Below are 11579 nucleotides of genomic sequence, written 5' to 3' on the forward strand. Positions count from 1 at the left end.
AAAATGAGGGACCGACCCAGGCTGTCTTCACCGACTCTATGAAGGTGGGCATGGAGCTGAAGCTCCTTGGAGCCCCAACCTTCTCATCCCTGGAATGGGGCTCATCCAATTCCTCAGATCGTGCCAAGAAGATTCATGAAACCACCTCACGCCAAAGGCTTAGCCCAGTGCCTGGGACCTAAGAAGGGCCGCATCTGTAGTGTCCAGCAAGCTGTTCTAAGACACAGACCTCTGCTTCCTCCAGGCAGGCTCTGGGTACGGGTTTTCTGTCGGTTGCCATTTAAGCTTCACGCCTCTCTACAGATGAGGATACTGGAATGTAAGATCGCACCCGTAGTGAATGGTGGATCTTTAAGCCCAGGCATACAGACTCTGGGCGGCTTTCCCCCCTTCCCCCGCCCCAGACCACGACCACAGCCCTTTTGCTAATCGACACGGGTGTTGTCTAGCTACGACGCCCTGCCGAGCTCTCAATCCCCCAGGTTTCCAAAGCCCACAGCAGGGAGGGTAATTGGTCACTGCCAGGGAGCCGGGAGGAGGGAGGAGGAGCAGGGGCTGGCTAGAGCATCCACATCAGGGCTGAATCCGCAGCTCCCAATAGGCACCGGCTCTGAAAGTCAGGCAGGGCGCCCCAGCCCGCCTAAGAGGCGCGGGGAAGGGCGGGGATGCGGGGGGCAAGTCCACGGCTGAGCCGGTGGCCGGAGCCCCGCCCCCAGGAGCGGAGGTGGAGGGGGGGCGCCAGCTGCCGTCCCCGCCGCCTCCCGGTCCCCACTCGCTGGCGCCCAAGTGGGAGGGCAGCAGCTGCCCGCTCCCTCCTCCCACACCCCCGCTACCTGCCCAGTCCCCCGACGCGGAGCGGGAGGCGGCTGCGAGCCAGCCGGGCCGAGCCCACAACTTTGCAGCCTCGGGGAGGGTGAGAGCCGACGGCGTCCGGGGCTCTCCGGTGGTCGGCGATCAGAGCTCGGTGAGTTCATTTCCTTACCCCGCGGCGGCACCGGGCGGGGCGAGGGGGAGGTTGGGGACGGGCGGTTTCCCGGGCGTCCCAGAGGCAGTGGCCGGGGAGCCCGCGGCCGCCCGCGCAGCCTGGCTGGTTCGGCCGGGCTCGCCCTGGTCTGCCGGCGCCGGTGCTGAACGGACAGCTCCCCGCGTCCCCCGCCGGCGCGCCGCCTCTCCCGCGCCGGGCCCGGGCGGCGGCGGCCCGCCGAGCACCCCTCTCACTCGCCGGCCCCTGCCCTCCGCCTTCCCAGCCGCATCTGGAGGCTGCTCCCGCGCCCCCCTGGCGACTGGCGCGGGGAAAACACTTGCTTCGCCCGAGCCCGGGACCCAGGGCCCTCCGGGGTGGGCAGAGGCGTTGCAGCCTCTGGGGGCGCACGGCTAGGGCCGGCGCCGAGCCCCCAGCTCCCATCTCCAGGCGCGCCCCGCGGCTGCACCCCGGCTGCAGAGAGGCCTGAGCGCCCCACCGCGGCCTCGGGGCCCCGGAGGGCGGAGGAGATAGCAATACCGTCACCTGCAGCACGGATTGCTTCGGTCTGGACGGGACAGCCAGGCCCGAGGCCCCGTGGCACCCGTCCATCCTGGGTGCCGCCGCCTTCCCAGAACTTTTCTCGCGCCTCCCCCTGGCCGGTTCCTTAGACCTTGGAAAAGTTCTCTCCCGCGCGCGGGGCTGATTTCCTCGCGGCTTCCGAAGTTGGGCGGGAACCGGGGCCGTGGGGGGGAGGCCGCGCTCGGCGTGGGGGGCGCCGGTCTCAGCAAACGCTGGCCAAGAAGCGGCCATCCAGGCCGGGCTTGGGCTCCCGTGCCAGGGGGTTTGTTCGGACGTCTCCGTCGGGGAGGGCGGGAGGCAGGCTCGAATTTTGGACCGGCCCCAGGGGCGGCAGCGGCGGGGCTCGGGCTGGGGATGGAGGACAATTCGGGCTGAAGCAGCACCCAACCGCACAGGCTCGTCGGCTGCGCCTCCACCTCCACTAGGCGTCAATGTATCGATTGTTTTAATTGATTGTTTTTTTTTTAAATAGAAAACCCAGGTGGCAGCGGCTGCATGTGTGTACACACACACACACACACACACACACACACACACACACACACACACACACACACACACACACCACGCCCCCTGCCACATACCTCCAAAGAAGCTTGGGTAATCTGTGAGGTCCCTCAATATCCCCAAGATGGGGATCTGGGGACAGAGGAAGGAGGGGTGAAGCAGGACTCCAGTCAGTCGAATGACTGACTTTGCCTCTGACTTCATCCCCCTCAATCCTTCACTTTCTTTTCCAAGAGATGTCTGAACCTGAAATCCCAGAGCTGGGCTCGTTTCCAGGGGGCCACAACCCCCACAGACCACAAACGCAGCTCCTCTCCCCACAGTGCTTGTTGAGCCCATAGCTGTAGGGCACCAAGGTCGCCAGATCCAGGGTGCTGCAGGCCCTGCTGGGATCCCTGGCTTTCTCGCCTGCTTGGACCCAGGATAGGGAAAGTGACCCAAGAAGCCCCCGCTTCGGGAGCGCACGAGGACGCCCCCACCTGGAAGTCCGCAGTAAGTCTTCCCCTCACCTTGTGCCCCACAGGAATGTAATCGAGGATGCTGGCCCTGCGGCTGCTCAACGTGGTGGCCCCTGCCTACTTCCTGTGCATCTCCCTGGTGACCTTCGTCCTGCAGCTCTTCCTCTTCCTGCCCAGCATGCGGGAGGACCCCGCCGCTGCCCGCCTCTTCTCGCCCGCCCTGCTCCATGGGGCGCTCTTCCTATTCCTCTCTGCCAACGCCTTGGGCAATTACGTCCTGGTCATCCAGAACTCTCCGGATGACCTGAGCACCTTCCAGGGGACCTCATCCAGGAGGGCTCAGTGTCCCCCGCCCAGCACCCACTTCTGCCGGGTGTGCGCCCGGGTCACACTAAGGCACGACCATCATTGCTTCTTCACCGGTAACTGCATCGGCAGTAGGAACATGCGCAACTTCGTCCTGTTCTGTCTCTACACCTCCCTAGCCTGCCTCTACTCCATGGTGGCTGGCGTGGCCTACATCTCCGCCGTCCTTTCCATCTCCTTCGCCCACCCCCTGGCCTTCCTCACGCTCCTGCCCACCTCCATCAGCCAGTTCTTCTCCGGTGAGTGGGCTTCCGCTGGCAAGGTCAGCAGACAACCCAATCCACTGACATTAAAATGTGGGATAAACAGTAGTTTAGTATAATTATGTCCCAATATTGCAGAGACATAGTTACACAAAGGACATCTGAAATTCAAATTAAATGGACCTGCTGTATTTTACCTGACAACACTTCCTGCCCCTCTCCTCCCCTGCCTGTCACCCAGGCCATGCACCTGCTGTGTGCAGGAAACATTCCTGCACATAGCTCATGCTATGACCTTCCTTGGTCAGTATCCCAGGCCTTCTTACATATTCCCCTAAGGACTTTGACCTCCAGGGGTCTTACTAGCCAACCACCATAAGACGGAACTTGACACCAGGCCATGCTATGTGCTCCTTTCTGCCCTCCAGACTTTGGCTGCCTGGAGGTGGCTCAGAGCAGGGAAACTGGTCAGAGATGCAACCATGCTTCATGGTTCCAGTCCACAATCTGGAGCTTGGGCCTGAACCTCTGGTGCCAGGCATATGGTCATCACATTGGTGCCCAGGTGAGGCTTGTACTTTAGTATGCCACCAGGAATGTGACCTGATGGGAGACTTAGCTCCTGGTGACAATCCTTACTGTTTTACTTGCCCCTGAAATTTGCCTTTCCTTCAACTTCCTTCCACTCCTGGCCTTCGAATCTAATTTGATTCCTACAATTGGTAGTAAGCACACAAGTGTGTGTGTGTGTCTGTGTGTGTGTGATATGGCATTGACTTCATCCTGAAGAAACAGACTTGGATAGGACTAAAGGGCTTACCCAGAGTCTCCCTACTCCTGTGTGTCTGTCCCTGGTCCGGAAACCATAATCCAATATTCTTCTTCACCAGAATAAGAAGAGAATGTATTTCTAAATACAATGAGCTTCTAGGGCAAACAAAGACAGCTACTTTCCCTCAGCACCCAAGACTGTTTTGATGCACCTGGACTGACCTGGGCTGGACATTTATACAAATTTTGCTCCACTCTAGAGGAGCCACATCATTCCATCTTTGTTATGGCTACAGCCTCAGTTCTTTCCAGGCATGGAACTATTGTGCCATTTGGCAGTAGGAACGCAGAGACCCAGGGAGGACCCAGCCAAGGGGGATGCTGGGTGTCTGGTGGCTGAGCTGGGCCCAGAACTCAGAGCTCTCAGGCCTTCTGGATCTCAGTGCTGGCATAGGAGGCTGCCAAGACCAAAATAACCAGGATGGGGGAGGGTAGGTGGGCGGGCTGTGGGGTGGGGTGTGAGCAAAGACAGGTGGAGGGATGAGAAGAGCCAAAGAACCTGATTGCACATCCCTTTCCAAGTAGTTACACTAACCATAAAAATGGGTGGTTCCAGAAGGAGATTCTTAAATGGTTTGATTTAAGTCTGGGCTGGAGGCCTGTCCATATGTGCTAGGTTTGGAAGATAAGAAAGAAAGAAAATCCCTGCTTTGATCCGGTGGGAAAACAGCTGGTCAGTGACCACCTTAGGGCCAGATCCATGTTCCCATATCAGGATGAGTTTGACTCTCTCACCGTGCCCCGTGGGAAAAGAGGCCAGGGTTGCTCATCTCCAGCTCTCTCATTTCCTTTGTTGACCCTTCATCTTTGCCACCCTCTCTTCTTCCCCCTTGTACATACCTTTGTTCAGAGTCCCCCTTCACTCTCTTCTTTCCCACCTCCAGTCCAAACCATTGAGAGCCCATCCTCTCTCATCTCTCAGGAGAGGTGGCAGGAGGGAGTAGGAAGGCACATGCTGTTTGATTGGAATTGATCTGTCTCCAACTCTGGTACCGACCCAGAGTCAGATCTGCTGCCAGAGCACGAGACAGCTGTGAATGTGGGCCCCGAGAGCTAAAAATGGGAAAGATCTTCTAAAGTGAAGGTGGCTGCCGATCCAGGCCTTTAGCTGATACCAGAGACAGAGGAGGCCAGCTGGTCAGACTTTACAGTTGTGTTTTCTTCTGGCATTGGGGCTCCAGTATCGGCAAATGTCATCTCTCTCAACTCCCTTCTTTTCTGGAGAATGGAGGTGACATCACTTCATATATGTCATGATATCTGAGTGAGCATACCTGTGGATACCCAGTGGAGAGTCCAGTAGGAGGGAAAGGGGACTGTCCAATGTTTGTTCAACACTCTACATGGTACATCTCATTTCATCCATCCATCCATGACACATCTGTGAGGTAGATATTTTTGTATGTTTTAAGGCTCAGAAACCAAAGGCTTAGCCAGATGAAGTTGTTTTGGACCCATAAAGCCTTGCCCTGCTGCCTTCGAAGTTCTCTCTTCCCAGTGAGCCACACTACCTCTCTGGGCTGCCTCCTGGTTCTGCTTCATGACAAATATGAACCCCTTTGGAAGGGAGGAAGCTTCCTGTCCCTAGATATATTAAGGAAGATGCGGGGTGACCATCTATCAAAAGTGTCATAGATTGTTGGTCAGAGGCAGGGACAGAGAACTTTGAATGATGTAAGCTTTTTAGGCCCTTAAAAAAATTCTTGGTTCTCAAAAAGAAGTGGAACTATTATTAAAGTTAAGAAAACCTGAAGCAGTCAGGCTCCGTAACTTCAAACACTTTGAGAGAAAACAGGAACCCAGAATAGCCTTTTGTAGCTGCTGCATGGGGCCAAGGGAAAGGCCACAGGTCTTTTCCTCCTGCCTTGATTTAGAGCCAGAAAAAAAAAAAAGACCTATGAGAAACAGCTTCCATCAGCTCAGGCTTGTTCCTGAGGCTGACTTGCAAGGCAGGCCTGAGCTTGACAGCTCTGATGTTCTCATATCCCATGGTCCCTTTTTGCCCATCAGCATTCCTTCAGCCTGAAGGGTACCATGGCCCCAGGATCCTTTTCTGCACATGGTTGCTCAAGCTAATCTGGACTGACAAGGAGGAAGTGGGTCAGGGGATGGCGCAGGAGCCTGCCCCACTGCTGTCCCCATACCAGCAGAGGGGCTACTGTGAACGCCAGCTCTCAGTGAGCTTTCTATTCCCTGGACAGCTGGAGCTATTTGTCTCCAACTATGCAAAGAAAAACCTGTCAAAAGCTCCTAGGGATGAGCAAAAAAGAGGCTGCTAATGAGCAAGCCTGCTCAGACTGGACCATTCTCATGCTGCTGAATTCTCTGGGGTCTGGAAATAGGGGCCTAGGAGACCTGGGAAGAGATGGGCTGGGGCAAACAGAGGATGCTGAGATTTGCAGGGGGTAGAATAGGCCGAGAGGTGGTGTTGCTGAAGAAAACCCCTAGAGAAGGGGTGGCCCTATGGGGAGCAAAGGGCTATGGAAGGGATTTGAATTCTGTTCTGAGCTCACTGCCCTGGCTACTGAGCATATCAAGTAGCTGTCTTTACTATAATAGCTAAAGCTACAGCGCAACCGGGATTCTAAATCCAGGATGAGGGTCTCACGAATTAAACTTGAGTGCTTGGGTATAGTTTCTTCCTCTATAAAATAAGTCAGGCCGGGCGCCAGTGGCTCATGCCTGTAATCCTAGCTACTCAGGAGGCTGAGAGCTGAGGATCACAGTTCAAAGCCAGCCTGGGCAGGAAAGTCCGTGAAACTCTTGTCTCCAATAAACCACCAGAAAACTGGAAGTGGTGCTATAGCTCAAGTGGTAGAGTGCTATCCTTGAGCTAAAGAGCTGAGGGACAGCACTCAGGCCCAGAATTCAAGCTCCACAATCAACAAAAATGAAAAAAGAAAGAAAATAAAATAAGTCAGGTGCCAGTGGTATATGCCTATAATCCTAGCTACTGAGGAGGTTGAGATCTGAGGACCACTGTTTGAAGCCAGCCTGGGCAGGAAAGTCTGTGAGACTATTCTCTCCAATTAACCACCATAAAGCCAAAAATGGAGGTATGGCCCAAGTGGTAGAGCACCAGCCTCAAGCAAAAAAAGCTAAGGGACAATGTCCAGACCCAAGTTCAAGCCCCAGGACTGGCACGTGTGTGCACCTCCCCAATCCCCATTTTTTAAAAAAGACCTCTGGCAAAGGAGTGTTGCACTGAGTGAAAGAATGCTCACCCGTCTGTACCCTGTTTGCTTCATCCTGCAACCCCTGTGAAATCATGTTTTTACACCCAGATGAGCTAACTAAAACCCAGAGAACATAAGAAACTTATGTTTAGTCTACCCAACAAACCTACCACGGACCAATCTCCCAAAATCTGAAACTGTGTGGGTGTTTAAAAGTGATCATAGGGAGTGTTTGGTTTAGAGGAGTTTAGGGGTGGTGTTGCCCCACAGTAAGGGACCACACTGATCACTTTGGGGTTCAGCACAGCTCTCGCTGAGTGTTCTGGTCCTCTGGTTAACATTCATGAATGAATTATTCTCTTAAGTCAGTGCTCTGCTCTGTGCTGCCCTTGAGGCAGAGCTTGTGACTTCTGCTTCTTCTTGATGACTAGGTCCTGTTCTCCATCATGCTGTCACTTTCCAGAGTCCTCCCAGACATTGCTCCCAGCCGCTGCCCCCCTCCCCCAGGGAGAGAGTGCTGAAGTCTAGACAGCTACCCAGACACTAGCTGCCGCTCTAGGGTCCTCAGCTCACCCCTCTCTCTCCTAGAGAAAACCTGAAAGCAGTGTGTGTGTGGGGGGCGCAGTTTCTGTCTCTAGAGAAACATGTTTTCACAATCTAGGCTGATCTGGTCTGGAGAAGCTGGGGCTCTCCTAGCTGAGCTCCCCTGTGTGCCCTTCCCTTCTCAGGCTCCCAATTCGCCCTCTCACCTCAGCACTAATGAAAAGTTGTAGCAACTAGTTCATCCTTCCTCTGGCTGGCTGCAGTGCTGAGATTGCTACAAAATGTAGCTTCTATCTCATTAATCCCCCTTCCCCCTCCCCCTCCCCCACCCGGGTAGAAAGCGCCTTGCTGGCATTGCATTTCCCTACGTGGCCTGAGTGTAAAGTGGTTCTGATCTCTCCCTCCCTCCCCCACCCACCAGGCGCTGTCCTTGGTTCTGAAATGTTCGTCATCCTCATGCTCTACCTCTGGTTTGCTGTGGGCCTGGCCTGTGCTGGCTTCTGCTGTCACCAGCTGCTGTTGATCCTCCGAGGGCAGACTCGCCACCAGGCTCGAAAGGGGATGGCTGTCAGTGCCCGGCCTTGGCGCAAGAATTTACAAGAGGTCTTTGGAAAGAGATGGCTGCTGGGCCTGCTGGTCCCCATGTTCAATGTTGGAAGCGAGAGCTCTAAGCAGCAGGACAAGTAGCAGGGCAGGCACTCTGGTGGTTTCTGTGTCTCCATTCCTCCTGCACACCAGACCATGGCACCTTGTCTCCACCATGACCCACAACAACTCCAGGCTGGTAAGGTCCTCTCACTCCAGGGTCTTCAACCCACAGAACACAGCACTAGCTGGTTGGATGGTGACCAAGAGGAAAACTGACCACCCAGGCATAGCCAGCCGACTGGCTGCTATTCAGATGCCTCTGCCTGGAAGAATTCTTCCTGGCCCATCCACTCTACAGTCTCATGCCACAAGCTCTTTCTAGAGCTCTTTCCCTCTCATTACTGCTGCTCCCAGGACCTGGAGAATGGCAAATGTTCCGACAGCCATGTGTGAGAGGCAGCCAAGTCAGCTCTGCCACCTGCTAGGGAGTTGGATGGGGGAAGAGATATGTGTCCACACCCTGTCTATCAGACGGAGGGCAGCGAGGAGGAACACAGCACAGGTGCTTACTGTCTACCCCCCAGGCTCAACGTTCTTTCTCTGGAGGCAGCAACTCATGGCCTGCTATTGTCAGCCTGTCTCAGGTGGGCACTTCAGTCTAGGCCAGGATGTGGCTAGATGCTTCCTTCCCCTGGCACCCTTCCAGCCTCTGCCTTCAGTCTCCAACCTCTGGGCTTTTGGTCAGGTGTTAGGAAAGGAAGGAAGAAGAGAGAGAGAGAGAAAGAGGAGTTACTGATAAATGAGAGAGGCATGTAACTGCATAGCTGCATAGAAGAGAAAGAGGGAGGGAGAGAGAAGGAGAAAGAGAGCAAGAGATGGATATAGAAGAAGAAAGCTTAAGGGAGGGGGAAGTAGAAGGGGCAAGCAGGTTCATTTATGTCCTGTATAAAGGACATTTTAGCAGGTAGAGTGCTCGCCTTGAGCTGAAGAGCTGAGGGACAGCGCTCAGGCCCAGAGTTCAAGACCCACGACCGACAAAAAAAAAAAAAAAGAAGGACATTTTAGCAGCTAAAGCTGTTCTATGCTGGAATGTTACCTGGAGAGGGAGTGGGTGCTGCACTGCTGGAGACATTTAAAGCATCTAGGATATGGTCTCTCAGACATGTTGTGCCAGAGATTTCTGCATAACCTTGTTGTGGATGAACTTAAGAGTCCCTTCCTACTCCAAGATACCTGTGTCTTCTTTGCCACTGCTGGGCCCTACGGCTAGAGCTGCAGAGAGGCCTGAGAGCTATTTGCTTTCTTTGAGGTTAGGGTAGACCTGGGAGGAGTCTGAAAATCACCCAAAGGCTTAGGCCCCAACCACCGAGGAGAAGACTAGCCAGGTATTAATAGTGACTGGTGGGGGAGCGGGGCAGCATTTGAGGGCAAGGGGGTGAAACAATGTGTCAGGTCAGGGAGAGGCATCTGTGGGAAGAGAAGCAAAGCCCGAAGGTCATGCTCAGCTCTAAGGGAAGAGGTTTGGGGAGTGAAGGCTGAGATATGGCAATGACTAGAATGTGAACATGAAAATTGGCAGACTATCCAAATGCTGTCACTAACTTTGGATGCAGGCAGTGTTTTGTGTTTTGGGACCCAGAGCACCAGACTCCTGGGGCATATGAGGGAGTGGGGAACAACACAAGGGCCCCCCCTCCTGACTGGGTCCCTAGGCCAATCTGGCATCATTACATCATTACAGGCCACCCACCCCTGCCTGGGTGGCCATCTGGACCCCAACCACTGTTGGACAATGCCTAGAATTCTTGAGCAAAGCTCAGGAAGACTTTACCTAGACCCTGCCTTCACGTCCCCTAGAGGGCTAATGTAGTATGGCTTGACTGCTCATATTTCCTCCCTGAATTCATTTGTGCAGTCATCCTTTCGTTCATCTTGCCTGTATTTATCAAGCACCAATTACAGGCCAAGCCTCAGGCACTGGCAAACAGCAAGACAAGATCCCTGCCACTGGGGACCCCTTGCCACTATGTACTGACTCCCACCCTGTTGACAAATGGTCACTCTGCCATCTTGGTGGTCAAGGGACAGGCCACTTGGAGGGGAAGGAGATGGCAGGGGGAGGCCTCTTCAGTGGAGGAATCACTGGGGGTGTCACTCATTCCCAACTCTGGGGTCACACTTGAGCAGCAGGGGAGGGCTGAGGAGAGGAGGGGCATGGACAATGCAGACCTCCGCTTTCTCTAGACTCTGAAGTTCAAGCTTGGAAGCAGGTCCTGCCATGCCCAGCCTCCTGGAGGCTCAGCAGCATGAACCTGGCACCCCAGAAGGAGATGAAAGCTAGACCTGCAGAGGTCAGTTCCTTCAACACTGATCAGTGGGTGGTGACCTTGGGGAGGGTGATAGGTGTGGAACTTGAGTGGCATTAGCACATATGGTTATTGTCAATGAAGAACACCAATAAAATATGTGATTTTAGGCTGGATTTGATGATCTTGTGAGCTCTGCAGTTGGCAGAGGTCTTGTGGGGCTGTTGTGCGCCGAGGTCATCAGATCAGTTGGCCAGTGTGGAGGAGAATAAACAGAGAATCTATCTGCTCCTTCATCAGGACCAGCTAATTGCCCCCAAGGATTGCCCATAACCTTGGGGTCTCTGGAGACGTCCAGGAAGACATTGGGCCATGAAGGAGCAAGCTCTGAGGTGAACAGACTTAGCCTCTGATGTATTCTAAAGACAGCAGGTCTGGACTGCTAGGAGATGTGATTATAACAGGCTGATTCTCTCTGGATTATCAAAGAACCTTCAGCTGAGGCCTGTGTTACAATGGTCTGCATTCTACACACACACACACACACACACACACACACACACACACACACACACACATACACAGAGGCAACCAGCAAGCCAGCTCCCAGATGAATGGACTTGTGGCTTCAATACCTTCGACATCATGGCTGCTATTACTGTAAAGGCAGATACCCCTGCCTTTTTGCCTTTGTATCCTTGGTACCTGGCAGAGGTGAGGCACATAGTAGGAAAGCAGAAGGCTGTGCTCATTTGTGTGCTGTACAACACTTATTCTTCTCATGTGTCCAGTGCTGTGCTCTGTCCCTGAGAAGTTCTTACCCAGGAAGAGGCTCCTCGAAAGAGGGAGAAGGCACAGACAGCTGTCAGGACAAGAAGAGGGGCCCATGTGTGCAGGCCTGGAAGGATGGACAGACTTCAGCAGATGGAGAGGGACCAGGAGGGCCTGTCCAGGTAGGGGGAATAGGCCTACAACCTTGGAACACAGGGAGCAAGGAGTCAAGGCTGAAAATTGGCATCTTCGAATACCAAGATAAGGAATCCACAGCCAATAGGAAG

At 54.3% G+C, this 11579-nt stretch overlaps 1 protein-coding gene across 1 annotated transcript; it reads left to right on the top strand.

Moving 5' to 3' along the window:
- Positions 1–620: 620 nt before the first annotated feature.
- On the top strand, positions 621–10690 carry Zdhhc22 (zinc finger DHHC-type palmitoyltransferase 22). Its single transcript, XM_070029065.1, has 3 exons — positions 621–964; positions 2574–3113; positions 8049–10690. The coding sequence occupies exons 2-3, from the start codon at positions 2588–2590 to the stop codon at positions 8312–8314; spliced, it is 792 nt and encodes a 263-aa protein (XP_069885166.1). The 5' UTR covers positions 621–964; positions 2574–2587; the 3' UTR covers positions 8315–10690.
- Positions 10691–11579: the final 889 nt, after the last annotated feature.

Source organism: Dipodomys merriami, unplaced genomic scaffold, assembly GCF_024711535.1.
Source record: "Dipodomys merriami isolate MVZ:Mamm:240054 unplaced genomic scaffold, mDipMer1.0.p SCAF_1, whole genome shotgun sequence".
Lineage (NCBI taxonomy): Eukaryota > Metazoa > Chordata > Mammalia > Rodentia > Heteromyidae > Dipodomys > Dipodomys merriami.